The sequence below is a fragment of the Polyodon spathula genome, chromosome 8 (assembly GCF_017654505.1).
Source record: "Polyodon spathula isolate WHYD16114869_AA chromosome 8, ASM1765450v1, whole genome shotgun sequence".
NCBI lineage: Eukaryota > Metazoa > Chordata > Actinopteri > Acipenseriformes > Polyodontidae > Polyodon > Polyodon spathula.
The window spans coordinates 13,065,797-13,084,297 of record NC_054541.1 but is presented as its reverse complement, the minus strand read 5'-3'; the positions used below and the strand labels follow the sequence as shown (position 1 = coordinate 13,084,297).

Genomic DNA, 18,501 nt, shown 5'->3' with positions numbered 1-18,501 from the left:
TGGAATCCCTAGTTAAGCCCATTAGACATTCTAAAGCTGTCCGTCATCAGTTGTTTAATTTTTTTAAATAGAAGATAACTCCTACAATAACATATTTGCTAACAGTGTGTTCTAGCACAAGGTTTAATTATTATCAGTTACTGGAGGGCCGTATAATCTGCAACAAAAGAGATAAATAGACGAAAGAAGTTAGGCAGCAATGTACAGCCGCACTTGTACGTGTATTAATAACTAAGCTCTTTAAAAACACAACCAGTTTTAAACTAGATTGCAGCTGCTTTGTGTTTTATTCTTACACATGTCGTGCTTACGTCCACTTATTTGTTAAATGGGATTCGATTGTGAATCTAAATATATTATAAACATATTTTAAAAGAGATCGTTGCGCTTGCGTTTACTACGATTTTAGCATGCTTTACTACACCTTCCTATGTCTTAAACTTGACGAGCTGACAGAGGGGCATGGGAGACCATGTTAAATGTATGACACAAGCCCTGCATTGCTTGGATGCATAGCTTCAATTGAAAGTTAACAACGGCTCGAAGCATAATTCAGATTTCTAAACTTCTATTTAGAATTTTGTATTGATGCATTGAGAGTTCTGTATCGAATAATTGCTATTTGATAATTATTGATTATCTGAGTGAAAATGCAAGCACAATATCTTCATTTCAGCCGTCTAGGCTTGTTCTCTATGTGTGTGTGTGTGTGTGTGTGTTTAATGTATGGTAGATTATACATTGTGTCAAAGTTATTTTGCAGATATATTCAATCTCCTATTAGGTACAGTAATTATGCAAAAAATAGGCCAATGATAATGAATATAATTATAACTTGAAAGAAAGAATATCGATGGAATTTGAAGTACATCGGCCCCCCATGTGACGTCAATGAGGGTGCAAGCGCAGATTGAAAAATTGCAGATGATCGCAGAATTCAGAATCTTTGCTCACACGCCTGTCCCAAACCCCCAAAGTCACAAACCAATCAGAAAAGAGCAAGCTAATGCTGACTCTTGGCAAGAGTTCGATTGTCAGGTGCGTAAAGGACCGGCAGCCTTTCATCGAGTCTTTGGAAAGCAAGCAGCAGATCAAATGCATGGAATCAGAAGAGCAAACCGGGTCAGAGTGTCAGTAGATATGAACGGCGCAACTGCTTCAGACTGGACTTTTCATTTTAAGTTACTGGACAGGCGTCATAAACACGTTGTTGGTTGAGTAATTTTCGCGTGGACAGATTAATTATTAAGTGATGTTTTTGGTGAGGACTGAGTTCATGTATTGCGCACTGTTCGACCCCCACACACCCCTTTTGTTACAGCCGGTATAGGACGGACATACCGGCTTCTCAGTATTTAAAGAGGGACCTAGCTTCTTGGTAATCACAGCAAGAATAGCCCAGTGAGCTATTCAAAAGCCGGCAACATTTATCAGAGAAAAGGTGCTGCTCCAGGAATAAGCCGAGGCTTCAGGATCAACAAAGAAAACAGGACAGAAAACGCAAAGTAAGTCTATACGAGTAAGTGATGTATTTAACGAGTGTATTATACGTGCATTTGCAGCATATCAGTAACTGTTTTGCAGCTGTCAGCTACGGTGCTGTAATTGTGTTGGGAGTTTTATTTAAAATTTAAATATCTCGCATTTTAATCTACCTAAGGAATGCAAATGTATGCTGCTACAAAATCTACGGTATGTCCAATATGAAAACAATTCAAATGTAAAGGAAGATTTGACTATATGGGTAAAGATTAGCCACAGTTACCATCCTCAGCAATAGTGTTTCCCCTCTCTCATTACAGGACGCGGAACTGTTTTACACAGAAGTCCGGCAGATCCTCGCATCTCCACATCATGGCTCCTCAGCTGCAACCCAATCCAGTCTCCAGCATGCAAGTCCTGCAGGGAGACCTGGGTGCGCTGAGCCCCGCTCTGAGGGACTTCATCGAGCAGAACGCCCGCCTGTGCCAACCCGACAGCCTGCACATCTGCGATGGATCCGACGAGGAGAGCAGGAGGGTACTAGCGCTGCTGGAGGAGCAAGGCATGATCAAGAAACTCACCAAATATGAGAACTGGTACGTGAACTGGTTTACTCCCCCCGTATTGTGCGCGATCCTTCAGGCTGTAGTATCTCAACAAGATCTCCGACCCAACTGGGGCTGAAGCGTTCATCCAGAGGAATGTTTGGACTCGTTTTCAGAAAGCCAGTCAGTTTATTAATGTCAGAGCACCTCCTTACAACTCTTTTTTCAAAGCTAGTTTTTTTGTTCTGGAGCGGGTCTATGTATGCTGTGTAGCTAACACCTCATTCATTAACATGTATTAATAGGGCAGGTTACTGTAAAGTGAATTTTGCCATGATGTCCAGATTCAGTCAGGTTTTTTTTTTTTTTTTTTTCTAAAGTCTTGCTCAGTACAATGCTGCTGCTTGTGAATATTGCTTCATTGTCATTTATTAGCAATATGTTGATGCATGCTGTACAGTATGTAACTGTTTGCCAAAATCACAAGGTTTCAGCATTCAGTAAGACAGGGCTATCCAACAAATATATATATAGTCTCTCTCTCTCTCTCTCTCTCTCTCTCTCTCTCTCTCTCTCTCTCTCTCTTTCTGGTATGGCACTATAGTGTTATTTTATCCAAATGTTGGACTGCACTGCCGTAAGATAATAGAAAGAAAATTCATGAATACTCTATTTAATGAATTAAACCCCTGCCACACGTATCTCTCCTGATCGTAATGCTCTGCACTCTGCTTTCAGCTGGCTGGCCCGCACAGACCCCCGGGACGTGGCTCGAGTGGAAAGCAAGACAGTGATCGTGACGCAAGAGCAGAGGGACACCGTCCCAACGCCCACCAGCGGCACCAGCCAGCTCGGACGCTGGATGTCGGAGGAAGAGTTCGAGAAAGCCAAGAATCTTCGATTCCCCGGCTGCATGAAAGGTATAGGAACTGTGCATGGCTGTTTCCACCCTTGCACAGTTTACCACGGTATTTCAGCACTGCAGTTTTACCACATTTTCAATAATATGTTTTACCATACCTGCCCATAGCTGTTCTTTTCAGTGCTTGCCTGTGCTTTACCTCGCTTTACCAATGTGCAACTCAAGGAAGAAAGAAACACCAACTACCTTTGCAAAGTTTACAGCAAACATCTTAAGATTGCTCAAGAGTATCTGAGTTATAGAGCCCTCTTCACAAAAATGTTAGTGTTTTTACACATATACCACTATCCACGATAACAAAAACACTGAGCAGTGTACAGTGCCCTAGCAGCAGCCAGTCTAATAACTAAGAAACAGGAACCACTGAACAGGTTCCAACACAGTCGCTTGTAGAGCGATTCATCTTTATAATATGAACAGCCTTTAAGAGCGTCGTTCAGATGAAGTCAAACACATTCTTCTCGTGGTCTGATGTGGTTTGTCTGCTGCGTGTCCACAGGGCGCACCATGTATGTCATCCCCTACAGCATGGGCCCCGTGGGGTCTCCCCTGTCGAAAATCGGGGTGCAGCTGACGGACTCCCCCTACGTGGTGGCCAGCATGCGTGTGATGACCAGGATGGGATCGGCTGTGCTGGAGACCCTGGGGAGTGAAGACTTCGTCAGGTGCCTCCACTCAGTGGGGTGCCCCCTGCCTCTCAAGAGTGAGTCAGCCTCCAAGTGCTTGGTTGGGTTATACTGTGATAATAATTAAAATCCCAGATGAGACGACTGTTCAGACCCAAGAAAAGTGCCCAGCTGTGTGTATCATGGGAGGATACATTACAATGCCATATCAATTCACATGGAACTACAGTACAATTCCAAACACTGATTGTAAAGCGCTATCAGATATCATATAATGCACACAAACAACAACTTTTTCATCTAACTTTTTAAAAATGATTTCTTCCCCTCCTGTAGAGTCGCTGGTGAATAACTGGCCCTGTAACCCAGAGCTCACCCTGGTGGCACACATCCCAGACAAGCGGCAGATCATCTCCTTCGGCAGCGGCTACGGAGGCAATTCCCTGCTGGGCAAGAAGTGCTTCGCTCTGAGGATCGCCTCCCGCATCGCCAAGGAGGAGGGCTGGCTGGCTGAACACATGCTGGTGAGGGACACTGCCTGGCTTACTGTCTCAAACAGAAGCAGTGGGTGAACAGCAGGAGCTCAAATAGAAATGCAAGGGTTGTTGTTGCATGCATCAGAACTGCATCCTACTCTAAGTTTCAGGAAGGGCTTTTAAGCATTATGTTTCCTTTGGGATTATCAAGCAAGCTTTAATGGTCCCCCACTCAACTGGATGTAACAGCGTTAACAGAAACTCACACTAAAGGGGAGCTAGTTGACATGTGGAAGCCTAGTGTGAAATGACGGAGCCACACCTTTAGATATCCTTAACAAGGGCTTTATCTCCACTGACCAGATCCTGGGCATCACCAATCCTGAGGGCCGGAAGAAGTACATCGCTGCTGCGTTCCCGAGCGCCTGTGGAAAGACCAACCTGGCCATGATGAACCCCTCTCTGCCAGGCTGGAAGGTGGAATGTGTGGGAGACGACATTGCATGGATGAAGTTCGATGAAGAAGGTAAGAGACCCATCTTGGGCTTTCATCTCAAAGCCTGGACATTATACACAGAGGCTTGTTCCGCAAATAAAGAATTTGCTTTGAGAGAACACTTGTTTTAAGCAGCGACAAGGGCTGGTTTTCACAGCAGGAACTGTCCTGTTCCCATAGGTAATCTGAGAGCCATCAATCCAGAGAACGGCTTTTTCGGAGTGGCCCCTGGAACCTCAGTGAAGACCAACCCCAATGCCATGAAGACCATCATGAAGAACACCATCTTCACCAACGTGGCAGAGACTAGCGACGGCGGTGTGTGCTGGGAGGGCATTGACGAGCCCCTGCCTGAGGGAGTGTCTGTGACCTCCTGGAAGAACCAGCCCTGGAGCCCGGAGAGTGGTAAGGGAGAGCTGCTCGCTGCTTTAACCACCCCAGATACTTTCACTGGACCTGTTTCTTCACTCTGCGTACCATCCTGTTGATTAACTGCATTCCACCCCCCCTCTCTGAATGTTACAGAGGAGCCCTGTGCCCACCCCAACTCCCGCTTCTGCACTCCGGCCAGCCAGTGCCCAATTATCGACCCCGAGTGGGAATCTCCCGAGGGGGTACCCATCGAGGCCATCATCTTCGGAGGGCGCAGACCGCAAGGTAAAAGCAATTGCAGTCCATTTATTTATTAACGCAGGTTTCAGGTTTCGACACCCAGTATTATGTGGTTCTGGTTGTGCTGAAGGGGAAAGCTGTCCCCTTGTGCTGATTTTAAAACACACAGAGACAGTAATTGAATTGCAGCAGCATGTAAAATCAGTACATTAAGTGGACCCTAGTGTGAATTGCACCTCTTCTCTTGGTTCCAGGCGTGCCTCTGGTTTACGAAGCCTTCAACTGGCAGCACGGCGTGTTCGTTGGCGCAGCGATGAGGTCAGAGGCTACGGCAGCAGCAGAGCACAAAGGTGAGATAAGGGAGTGAACAGGACTAAAAACGTAAGAGAAGCACTGGACAGCTTGAAAGCGCTTGAGCAGATAAACGTTTTTGGCTTGTCAACCCTTTTGATAAATACATAAATCTAAAATGTTTGGGGCAGCATTTAAACACAGCGGTTTCAGATTTTCTCAAGTCCACATTTCTAAGACTTTAAGACTTACCCAGTTACTGTTTGTTCGCAGGCAAGGCCATCATGCACGACCCCTTCGCCATGAGGCCGTTCTTCGGCTACAACTTTGGCAAGTACTTGGCGCACTGGCTGAGCATGGAGCACCGGCCCCAGGCCAGGCTGCCCAAGGTCTTCCACATCAACTGGTTCCGTAAGGATGAGCAGGGCCGCTTCCTGTGGCCGGGCTTCGGGGAGAACGTGCGCGTCCTGGAGTGGATGTTCAAGCGCGTTGACGGTGAGGCCGGGGTCGTCTCCTCCGCCATCGGCTACCTGCCCACCGAGGGAGCCCTCAACATCCAGGGGCTGGGCTCTGTCAACCTGAAGGAGCTCTTCGGCATCTCCAGAGACTTCTGGGAGCAGGAGGCCCGCGAGATCCGGAGGTACTTCGAGGAGCAGGTCAACGACGACCTCCCCTTCGAAATTGAGGTCCAGCTTCACCACCTGGAGCAGAGGATACAGCAGCTCTGAGGAGCCGTCAAACACAACAACTACCAAACCTCAGCCAACAAACAGGGCATGTGCGGCACAGGGCATGGCATAAACAGCACAGCAAAAAGCAGCTGACAAAGGAATGCTGCATGACGGCTTGTACAAGGTAGTAGAAACCGGTATAGGCATTAATTGTATGTTTTGATGTTCTCTACGGTGTTTAGCATATAGTGATTACGTATGCCCTGACCTTAATCAGTCTAGATTGCACAGTCAGGGGTGTATTGAATCCATGTTTTGTTAGCCGTTGTTTAATATATGATGTATTCATATTAGAAAGTGTTCATGTTTATTTAGAAAAGGTGAGTGAGCTGCTTTGATTGTGTCTCAAGTTATTGTCGTACAGGTTTTTAGATGACAGCATAAAACGTTTCTATGTGTTCCAGGGGAACACAGACTATTTTTAAAGTAACATGTCTCTACTTCAGTTTACCTGCAATGCAATCTTTGGATATGAATCTCACTGGAAGATTTTCTGTCTATTGATCTTTTTTTGGGGGACACGGGTTAACTGTCCTAGAAATGTGAATTTATTTTTATATACTGCTGCGTAATTCCTGTTTAAACTCTAATTCTTTGTATTTATGAAAAGCATCTAGCGGAATCTAAATAAAATCTTTGTTTTATTTATAAATATTAGTGTTTGCATTTTTTTTCTTTAAAAACTACAGCAATTTATGACATGCACGACCAGAAATAACGAGTTGATGTTTAGAATTGCAATATTCTTGGACAGACGAAAGCTGTTTAAACTGAAATCCATATTGAGATGCATCCTCTCCAGTGCTTTATCATAAACTGAAATACCACAAAGACCTATACAGAGAACAACACTCAACAATATACATCCGCACAGCACCTTTCATGCAGACCGACTTCCGAACACAAGAAATGTTATGAACGAGAGGAGGACGTTCAGCCCATCTACGCCTGTCCGGCTGATCTCAAAACTTGTCAGGTTGGATCTTAAAGGATCCCAGTGATTCTGTCAACAACATGACATGACCCATTCCATCCCCTCACCAGTCTCTGTGTGAAGAAGAGTCCTTCAGCAACATGACTAGGTAACCCATTCCATCCCCTCACCACTCTGGGGCTCCTATCCTCACTTCATTTTTAACTGTGTCCCCTCTGGCCCTGGTTTCTGTGCTGAGCTTTGTCAATTTCTTTTAAGATTTGAAAGACTTCAGTTCTTCTTTGTTCTGGGATAAATAAATTCATATCTATCAAACTATCTTCATAGCTCATTCCTTGAACTTTGGGGTTAGTCTGGTGATTAAATAATATACAATTAGAAAATAATTGAACTTGCAATAAAACTACAACAGGGATAAAACTAACCACCATTTAAAACAACAATTAAAACAATGAATTCTGCTCCTCTGATATGCTCTGGAATTCTGTTCTGCGAATGAAGCAGAACCTGAAGTTTGATATGAAAACACAGCGGAATACTCTGGGGCAGGGGGGACACATAACACCTTTAAAGGAACACTAAAGCAATGCTCAGCTGTGCAGATTCAGTGGTTTGCGCTAGTGTGGGGAGCTCCTGCCACTGCATTAGATGCCTGAGTCTCAGTGCCCTGGTCTGTGTCCCGGGGCAAGCTGAATCGATAAGGGAGCCGTAAGTGTCATCTCGTACACGAAAAAAAAAAGCATCCTTCTGTCGAGTTCTTTTAATAAGATGATTTCATAAATGCATATTTACAGAATAATTCAGCTGGTGCATTGAACATCACCCAGAGTTCTCACTAGAAGCAGAATCAACTGCACTAAGTTATAAATGATGAAAGCAAAGCTTAGAGTTGCTCATGTCTGTACTTCAGCTTGCACTTGTATGTGACGCTGCCTGGCGAGATGCAGCCCAGGGTGATCCCAGAGATAAGAGCTGGCTGCCCCGTGAGAGTCTGGCAGCCAGTCAGGTCAGCGTTTGCAGATATGCATGTCATTTAAGGACAAGGACTATTCACTGCGGGATGCCCAGGGAATAACACTTCCAATGCAGCCGCACTGGTGTCACTTCGATTTTCAAATTTCCGAATCTGATAAATTAAGCAAGCGTGTTTATGTTCCTGATCGTTAACCCTTATCAGATAACTCCACTGATACAGCTGTGCTCCATGCTCAGCCAGTGCGGCAGGTACAGTGTTTGCTGCAGTTGCAAGGTCTAGCGTTGCACAACCAATCGTGCAATGCAAGCATGTTTATGAACAGGCTAAGGAATTGCCCCACTGTAAGTGCTTTTAAACTCCAGTCACTTACCTGAACCTTGGCTACTGGCAGCACCATGAGGCCAGTACTCGAGGTTATCACTGCAAGCATGTTGTGAAAGAGTGACACGACACTACGCAGTCTCTTGGAATGGTAGCTGCCTAATCCAGTACTAACTGGATAGCTGATAAACACGTTGATAAATCACCGCCAGTCGTGTATGCTGTCTGTACATCAGCGATGTTTCACTCTCATTTCTTTTAAAGGACTGTTCTGTTGTGAGGCTCTTGTTATTGCAGGCAGCATTATTATGGCTGTTATTTTTAAGGAGCATGTTCCTGAGTAATAGGCTTCTGGGAGCCTTCTGCTAGGCTCTGCAGAGCTGCCTGCTCTTGGGAGCAGATGGGGTTTATCAAAGGCATCTTGCTTTATGAGTAGAACTCACAACCCCTTCATTGCCACAAGCTTCTTCAGCATTTCAAACACCTTGTCATGCCACCCTTTTGAGCTGCTGCTGTCCTAGTGGTGGAGGGGGGTGGGGTGGGGGTGGGTCCAGCTGGAGGACAATCTGACCCTGCTGGAGGGAATGTATTTTACTAGCACAGTTGTGTTATTATATTTAAAAACATACCTGGTGCTCTGTGAATACCAATAAAATGATAAAGATATGACGTGGAAATGCGTTATTAAAATAACATGAAATAAAATAAAAGGCTGCCACAAAGTCTGGAAACTACTGATAATAAACACTAAGGAAAAAGAAAATGCACATATAACTGGAAAGTAAGTAAACATTATTTTCAACTTGTGTCCACCCTGCTTCTTTCAACTTCCAGCGCCAACTGCTTCAAGACTAGAAGCAGCTCCTCCACCCCACCACACTAGACCAGCCCACATGCCTCAGCCAATCACAAGCAGTTCTGCCGATCCTTCTACTGAAGCAGTTCTGCCAGTAGTCCTGTTTTTAAGCCTAATCCTTTGTATCTCGTCTGGAGATCTGCCGGAGGAGTCTGCTGTTGCGAGGCACATTACACCATTCAGTCACCCCTGCTTGTGTGTGCAAGTCTGCCTGAGCAGATAGACAGCCCATGTGACAGACAGAGTGTGACATCACTGCTGAGGAGCTGAGCTGGGCAGACTGACAAGAGCTCGCTGGAGAGAGGGACTCCCTAATAAACAACTATTAATACCATCTATGCATAAAAGAAAAAGAAATCCCAAATGAATTCCTATGTGTGAAGCATATGGGAGCTACAGGCCCTTTTCACAATTTAACACCCTGCAATTCTTTACAGGTCTGTAGTGCAGCTTTTGTAAATTATTTGCAGGACCTGTTTGTTCTTTTAGCAATGCCAATGACATGTTACTGTCACTGGATCTCCTGCAGAACTTCTCAGCTCTTGTTTTCCTCTGGTCAGGGTGCTCCCTGATTCATTATGTCAGGCTCAGATCTGTGGACAGCTCCTGGCAGCAGCTGGTCCTATTTATCTACGTGCCTGTGTGTGTTTCAACATCACCTCACAGCGTTTTAACATCACCTCAGACCTTCGCAATGTTCTAACACAGAACTAGGCAGGAGCCAGGACAGGTAAATCAGTAGCTTTTCAAACTGATAAAATACATTGAGAAAATAGTGCTGTGCGTCACAATTAATTCAACATCCCCCTTCCCTGGCTCAATCTACCCTCTCCTTCCCTGGATCAACCCTCCCCCTTCCCTGAATCAATCCACCCTCCCCCTTTCCCAGGATCAATCCACCCTCTCCTTCCCTGGATCAACCCTCCCCCTTCCCTGCATCAATCCACCCTCCCCCTTTCCCAGGATCAATCCACCCTCTCCTTCCCTGGATCAACCCTCCCCCTTCCCTGCAATCAATCCACCCTCCCCCTTTCCCAGGATCAATCCACCCTCTCCTTCCCTGGATCAACCCTCCCCCTTCCCTGCATCAATCCACCCTCCCCCTTTCCCAGGATCAATCCACCCTGTTCCTGGTATGGTAAAGCATATTAATATACTGCAGGAAACTTTTACTATGGGAAACTTTTACAAGGGACAGATGTGGCTGGAATCATTGGCGACCTGCGTTTACACCTAATGGTTTCTTACAGCCTCCCTCACACTGTTTTCATGTTTCACAAATAAATGGAGTATTCTCTATGATTTTTGAGTCACTGAGAGTCACCCAGTGTGAGCGAGGGAATGATTAAAACCATAGGCAGGACGTCCTATTGATGAGGCTCTGCCCCTCCACACTGTAACACAGGCATGTTTGTGTGTTCAGAGCCCACCCGGCTGCACTCTCTTATCTTGGGAAAACAGTCTAGTTTTGCAGACTGGAACAACAAATTCTGCTTCGGCTGTCAGTGGAAGTAAGCTCCTGTCTTTTTGTTTCATTGCTAGTTCAGTAGTTTTGCATTGTAACCAACAAAGCACCACACGTCTCTCACACAGATGGCTGCTATACTTTCATTTGAATATGAGTCATGTCCCATTTAAATGAGACTCTGGATTTGCTTAGAGAGTGAATGTGGTTCACCGGATAGTCCAAAGCAAGTGAAAAAAAGAAACAGAGTCTAAAGTGAGGATTGGGATCTCTACCAGCTGAGCTGCACTGAATCAATCACTTCCACAGCGAAGCCTTTAGCCCCTGCCTGAGTTACCCTAGTATTGTACCAACCACACTCACTCACTCCCTTCCACAGCGAAGCCTTGTGCCCCTGTCTGAGTTACCCTAGTATTGTACCAACCACACTCACTCACTCCCTTCCACAGCGAAGCCTTGTGCCCCTGCCTGAGTTACCCTAGTATTGTACCAACCACACTCACTCACTCCCTTCCACAGCGAAGCCTTGTGCCCCTGTCTGAGTTACCCTAGTAGTGTACCAACCACACTCACTCACTCCCTTCCACAGCGAAGCCTTGTGCCCCTGTCTGAGTTACCCTAGTATTGTACCAACCACACTCACTCACTCCCTTCCACAGCGAAGCCTTGTGCCCCTGTCTGAGTTACCCTAGTATTGTACCAACCACACTCACTCACTCCCTTCCACAGTGAAGCCTTGTGCCCCTGTCTGAGTTACCCTAGTATTGTACCAACCACACTCACTCACTCCCTTCCACAGCGAAGCCTTGTGCCCCTGCCTGAGTTACCCTAGTATTGTACCAACCACACTCACTCACTCCCTTCCACAGCGAAGCCTTGTGCCCCTGCCTGAGTTACCCTAGTATTGTACCAACCACACTCACTCACTCCCTTCCACAGCGAAGCCTTGTGCCCCTACCTGAGTTATCCCAGCATTGTAACACCCAGGCAATGCAAACCAGCCCTGCTCTGGTCTATTACCCCCTCCTGTAAGGCACAGTGCTCGCTGTTCCTTTGTTATTTCAGTGGTTTGCTTCTGTGACTGGCCCTGCAGGTATTAACTCAACGATATACCTCTTGCACAGGGTTGGCTGCTGCATGACGCTGCCATTTGCATGTCCTTCACGTTCCATTTAAACAAGGCTCTGGATTTGCCTGTCTGCTGTCATTTTCACAAGCTGTGGAAACAGAAGAGCGTGGATTCATCAGGATCTGAACTTGAAACAGGTGAGAATCGCTTCTTAAATATCTCCACAGTTCACTTATAAATGCATTCTTTGAAAAAAGAGCCCCAGTGGAATTACCCCCCAAATAAACTTGGACTCTAATATTGTATATATTGATAGATTGTGGTTAAAGAATTTGTACCAATTAATAGTGTGGACAGTATTTGCTTGCTGTTTCTTTCAATAACTAAAAAGCAATATTGCTTTTAGAAAGTACAAAGTATACTGCAGGTTTGATTTGGTGCATTGCATTATGGCATTATGGCATCTTTATATTTTATTTGCATGTTTTGTTATTGCTCTTTAAACATCAGTATTCAAGCATGCTGTATAAGAGCATCTTTGGCATTACCTAATGCACAGCACCAGACGTTCAGATTTAATCTGACCCACAATCTCATAAACTTCCTTTCCCGTGATCCAAATATTGAAACTGTATGTATTAGCTGTACAGTATTATAAAAGCAAAGATAAGACAGAAGTATGGAAGAATATAACACAGACACCAACGATAAAGTGTTTATTTTGTAGGCTTAGAGCCAGGTGTATTCGTGCATTGTTATAGACTCACAAAAATGTGAAGAATATATGAAACAAAAGCCGTTGCATACTGTACACTTCGTCCATAACTGGAATGTGCCCCTAGCGTGCCTGGATCAGGTTTCTAAATGGCTTCAAACATGTTTTAAAGTTTTTAAAGTTTTATATGGGAACATAGATATTTAACATCTAGATTGGTTTCTAGAGTGGATGTTAGAAATAGTTTTCAATTTCTTTAGAGATAAAAGTACTGCAAACTTTGCATAGGGGTAAGAAACCCAATCCTTAGCTCTGACCATTTAGCCAGACTGGTTCCAAATCACAAGTCCGAACTGCCTCCCTGTCTCTCAGCCCAAACCACTGAGACACACTGGGCCATATTTTCAAATTGTGTACTCCAGTCTTGAATTAACTGTTTGTTGAAAGAGGTAAAACACGTGTGCATTTTCTACAATAACTAAAACCAAACACCTAAGTGATATTTTTCAAGCTCTCTCAAACAATCTCAGTGTTCTGTGTCTCATTTTGTAACATTAACACGATTCATGCAAAAAAAAGAGGTGTTAAATAGGGTCCACTGCCGCTGTCCATCCCAGTCACTTACGTCAAATAATTAGGCCACACTGCCCCCTAGTGCACAAGCTCTAGCAATTACTGCCACGCTGCATTTCCAGTATAAACCACAGGGGTGGTGCTGTTGGTCTGCCCTCAGTCTCAGCTCGCTCACTGCTCTCTGTGTTTCTGCTTGACAGAGAGAGATGGGGGCGATGGTCAGCAGGAAAAGAAAGGGAAAGAAGAAAAGCAGCAAAGTGTGGGGAATCGTCACCCCTTCCAGAAAGATGGATAATGATAATGAGCGTGAGTGCAGCTCCTCCTCCTCCTCCTCCTCCTCTGATGATGATGATGATGATCATGAGCACTATGATGGTGACGGTTGTGGTTGTGATTGCGACTGCGTGACCGATGACTCCCAACTGGGCTCCACCATGACAGGCTCCGGGTTCCCCTCGTGGGAGCCAGCTGACAAAGAGCCCTCGGACGTGGGAGGGACCCATGGGCAGCTCTCCTTCACACAGCAAGCTGGGTATTACGGACAGGGTTCATACGACACTGTGGCCAGTTACTATGGAGGGGGGGGCAGCTGGGGAGGAGAGTCCAACTATGAAGGGGGATCACATGACTGTGGAGAAGGGGATTATGATGATTCGGGAGGGTGTGGCGACTAGCCCCACTCCCAGATGCTACTGTGTCCCACCACAACTGACTGGACGATAGAAACAAAGCACAGCAGCTCAATGCCAGTCATTTCCATATATTTGCTTTTGAAATGATCTGAGTCATAAAGATAAATAGAATATGCAAACACCTTGTTACATAATCACACCCAGAGCCACGGCTGACAATCCAGACAATTTTAGCATCTGTTGTTTCATACAGTACACAAAATTAAAGCTGCGTGTGTGTGAAAAAAACAAAGCTTCATCTTTTAAGTCTTGTGCATTAAGAGGTTGCTAAACTTTGCTTCAGAATACTAGATTTACTGGCTATTCTTAATACACCATGACTGTTCAATAACCGCCAATAAGCATAAACAGGGCAAAAGTGAAGGTATGCCATTGAAAATGTCTAAATATTTTGAATTAAATAATTGCAATTCTGCAAGTCTACTTCAACACTGGTCAAAACTCATTTTAGGAATTGCAATCAAGTACTTAACTGTATCACTGTATTTACTGAATTATTTCCCAAATTAAATCATAGTATAAAGTATATGAATTATATAAATTAAGGTATGTGAATAATTCTATGCCACTTCATATGATGTTGTGGTCACTGGAGCAAAGGGTATAACACTTTCCACAATGGAACATTCTATTGGTTTCATGATGCAACACTAGGTGGTAGTGTTGCAAAGCCATTGAAGCCTCAGCCTGAGAAGGTGTAATAGGTGCCGTGGACTGGGCTCTGGAGGTGTCTGTTCATTCAGCACCACAGGGTGGATCAGTGGAGCATTGCATCACTGCCAATAACCTCTCTGAGTTTCTGGAAATAAAACTGAACAAAAATGCAAACATTCTTCGTACAGATGAACATGGGATTTGATTTTCATGATTTGTTTTAAACGCGATTTCTGTGAATTTAATAGCATAATATGAATACATAACGTATTATTTTCACTGTAACTATTGGAGAATTCTCTTCTGGCCATCTATTTTGGTTTGAGGTTGCGTTTGAAAAATGTTAATTGTTTGTAAATCTTTTTGCATGATATATTAAGTGCGCAATTGTTTTAGAAAAGGGTTCGATTGTAACTATGCATAATAACATTGTAATTTACTAAGTAACTCCTACGATTAGAGACACCATGCAACGTGTTAACTAGTATGTTTAGTTTAATATGAAATTCAGAAATAGTAAAAGAGAAATCAATTCAATAAGACATGTCTCAACTAGAAGCATTTTTCACTGACTTCAGTTTAAGAAGACTTCTCATGGAAACGGTTGTCACTGAATTTATTTGCAGGATTTCAAAATCCTGCCCTACCGAGTGTTTAAAGAGATGATGAACCTCCCATTTTAAACAACGCAGCATTTCTCAGCTCACAAGCTTTTCAAGGATCACTCATTCCCAAATCAATATTTGCTTTCTCTGGTACCTCTCATATACGAGTTAGTGAGGTGTGAACAGATTGTCCCCAGTGGCATGTTTAAGTAGAGACACAGTGTTAGCAGCTATTTGTAGTGGCATGTTTAAGTGGACGCGGTGTTAGCAACTATTTGCATGGAAGAAGGTTGATTTGGCCCAGGTGTTAATGAACATTCTTGGGGCGGCAATGCATTCTGCAGGCTGGAAACATGCTTCACTCCTGCCCAGGCCCCCAGTCACAATGAGGATTTTGCACACAGGAGGTTCTCAGGATCAGGGTCCTGTGGTTGGGACTAGTACAGTGTGTGTTGTTTGGACACAGTGTGTGCAGGAGTTTTTCTGGATCAGGGTCCTGTGGTTGGGACTGGTGCCGTGTGTGTTGTTTGGACACGGCATGTACAGGAGGTTCTCAGGATCAGCTGGCCTGGCTCTCAGCTGCTCTCCGCTCTGTGTCTGAAGATCTCTGCTCTCCGTTATCGGAGCCTGTGTTTGCTGAGGGATTACATCTCATCTGTACCACCTATACACAGCTGCCTAATCTCTCCCCTCTGTGTTTGAAGAATAGCCAGGCCGGGAAGCCCCATGATTTAGGCTTCAGCCCTCAGATGGGATTTTTCATTATCCCAGGATTAAAAGGGGCAGGGCTTTCAATGTACATGGAAACCCCAGTGATTTGCAAGGGAGAGGCCTTTTCATGCGCTGTGTGTCGAAATATCCACCCTGGGGAGCCCCAGCCTAATCCTCACTGCCTATATGTCGATGAAAAGACCCAGCAGGGCCAGGTTACTGTCACTTCAAAATCAGCAATCATACTGTATTAACAGGAGCATGTGTAGAATCAGCCTGGGGAATTGTGTGGACAGTTTATCTTTTCATAAACCTGATTTCAAAGTGAGATATGCATATATAAAATGAAGATGCATGTCAACGTTGGCAAAGTGGTGTCACAGCTGCACTACCTTGAATCAAGTCAAATAAAAATGCATGCAGAAAGGTGTGCCAGGTGACATTTCAGCACAGGGCGAGATTCTCAAAGCCATCTACTCCTAATTAACGCAATGGTTTTTCTGAAAGAACAAAACGGCAAGTCAAATTCTAAAACAAGTTAAAAATGTAAAAACAAAACTAAGACTGTAACAAAGTCCTTCTTGAAATGGGTCAGTTTGTTTATTACTGGCTTGGTAACTTGAGTTGGTGCTTTTTCCTTTCTGAAATAAATAAATAACATGCTAATACTGATTTGGAATAAAGAGCTTTGAATAGAACTGTAAATAAAATAATAACCAAAAAAAAAAAAAAAAAAAAAAAAAACCCCAAGCCAGCTCTTGGTTTCCCATACAGTAGAGAACACGATTTGAGTTGAGAGAACCTCTTGTGAACAAGCAGCCCATGCAGAGTCAAACGGGCAGGATTTCAATCCCTCCAGTGGCACAAACAACTAACATCAGAGACTTCAAACTGAACTTGATAAGAGACACCTTATTCTCCCTACAAACACACCCAAGAAAACAAACCCTACACCAGACCATTAGCTGGGGTGAAAGGATGAATTACTGGTTACTCACGAGGGACAGTGTGCATCTTATCCCTGCTAATTTGAGAAGATTCCTCAGCTCCCCTTCAAGATATGCAAATCCCCAAATGGCTCTTATCATTGATTCCAGGAGCTGCTGCAGATAAGGTGAGCCATCAAGAAAACAAGAAGAACTATCCTCAAGGTTTCAACCCCCCCTGGTACTGGAACTGGGCTAATCTCTTCAAAGTATCTTCTGCTGATAAACCATGTAAATGCAAAGCCTCAAAATGTTAAAAAGCTACCGCGTGACAAAAGAATAAAGAGCGCTGGGACACAGAGCCCCCCTCCGCCTCTGTATACAGTTTCCAGTCTCCCAGGCTAAAGAGGGCTAATCCCGTTGATCTCTCCAAATCTCTGACTTCTACTCTCTGCACCATTCCCCACAATGGACACACCAAGGCATGCTTATAGGGTTTGTGTAAAAAAATAAAGAACAATCTGCTAAAACCTCTTATACTAGTGGGACATATAGAAAACAGTTAGCAGGCCTAGTTTTCAATATTAGGTCTATTACACTGGCTGCAATAGACCCAACAAAAAAAGACTGTTCCTGCAATTGAGCAAACAGTTTGAAAGAATTGGCCGAACCAGATATATACCTACAATAGAAACCAGTGATCTCAATAACCCCTATACGTGTAGAAAAGGGGTGACTGTAACAACATGACATAGTTAGATTTAATACAATGCTAAAATAAATGAAATCGGAGTAGAATGCACTGAGTTTCAGTTTCATTCGGCGGACACGATACCTCAAAGCCCCTACAGTTTACCGTCCGTGTTTCTGTAATAAATCGCAAGTTATTTCCACACATGTTGACGGCATAGCCCTCTTTGAATTGAAACACGTAGAATTACATAACTGGGTTAACTAAAAACTACATTTATTATTATTTATTATTATTATTATTATTATTATTATTATTATTATTATTATTATTATATATTATTAGTAGTTTTATGAGCGGTTCAATGCACAGAATGTATATATTCCATCTACATAATTCTAGGCAATTATTTGTATTGCCTTGTTCTCTGTAACTCGATCAATAGCATTAGGCTGTGTGGAAAAAAGCCGATGTCCATATAGTCCTTACATTCGATTTGATTTGATGAATCAATTATAATGCAGATGTATAACCTGATAGCGCTGTCCCATGGCTGTGGAGGAGTCCAGACTCCCTCTTCTTCGCAGCCTCTGTGTTTAAGATGTTTCATGCAGCTCTCTTCCGCTTCGTTTAATATGACTGCAGAGTGACAGTACAGCGAATGGTGATTCGGGTGTTAATTTAATCAGCAGTCTATTCGAGTATGAACCTATAATGATTGTCGCTTTCAGAATGAATGGGCTGAGCATCACACGTGTCTGGAATGGCGTGTTATTGATGTCCCTCTACAGTTTGATATTAAAGCAGAAGTGTTCTAGCACTCGCTGAAATGAGTTCTAACACGCACTGAAATGAGTTCTAGCACGCATTGAAATGAGTTCTAGCACGCATTGAAACGAGTTCTAGCACGCATTGAAACGAGTTCTAACAAGCATTGAAATGAGTTCTAGCACGCATTGAAACGAGTTCTAGCACGCATTGAAACGAGTTCTAACAAGCATTGAAATGAGTTCTAGCACGCATTGAAACGAGTTCTAGCACGCATTGAAACGAGTTCTAACAAGCATTGAAATGAGTTCTAGCACGCATTGAAATGAGTTCTAACACGCATTGAAATGAGTTCTAACAAGAA

At 44.0% G+C, this 18,501-nt stretch overlaps 1 protein-coding gene across 2 annotated transcripts; it reads left to right on the top strand.

The window, feature by feature from the left end:
- Nucleotides 1-1,113: 1,113 nt before the first annotated feature.
- On the top strand, nucleotides 1,114-6,833 carry LOC121319441 (phosphoenolpyruvate carboxykinase, cytosolic [GTP]-like). 2 transcript variants are annotated; one of them, XM_041256882.1, is made up of 10 exons: nucleotides 1,114-1,519; nucleotides 1,803-2,078; nucleotides 2,766-2,947; nucleotides 3,449-3,652; nucleotides 3,912-4,099; nucleotides 4,415-4,577; nucleotides 4,728-4,952; nucleotides 5,073-5,204; nucleotides 5,414-5,509; nucleotides 5,724-6,833. In XM_041256882.1, exons 2-10 carry the CDS (start codon nucleotides 1,855-1,857, stop codon nucleotides 6,176-6,178), a joined length of 1,869 nt encoding a protein of 622 aa, XP_041112816.1. In that variant the 5' UTR covers nucleotides 1,114-1,519; nucleotides 1,803-1,854; the 3' UTR covers nucleotides 6,179-6,833. The 2 variants fall into 2 exon arrangements, with proteins under 2 accessions (XP_041112816.1, XP_041112815.1); XM_041256881.1 differs by having other exon boundaries at nucleotides 1,115-1,505.
- The last annotated feature ends 11,668 nt before the right edge of the window (nucleotides 6,834-18,501 follow it).

Bases quoted from the DNA above. Each gene is read 5' to 3' on its own strand.
- LOC121319441 (XM_041256882.1), top strand. From the start codon at position 1,855: ATGGCTCCTCAGCTGCAACCCAATCCAGTCTCCAGCATGCAAGTCCTG. The intron at 3,653-3,911 runs GTGAGTCAGCCT...CCCCTCCTGTAG, and splicing joins GTGCCCCCTGCCTCTCAAGA to AGTCGCTGGTGAATAACTGG. The intron at 5,510-5,723 runs GTGAGATAAGGG...GTTTGTTCGCAG, and splicing joins GGCAGCAGCAGAGCACAAAG to GCAAGGCCATCATGCACGAC.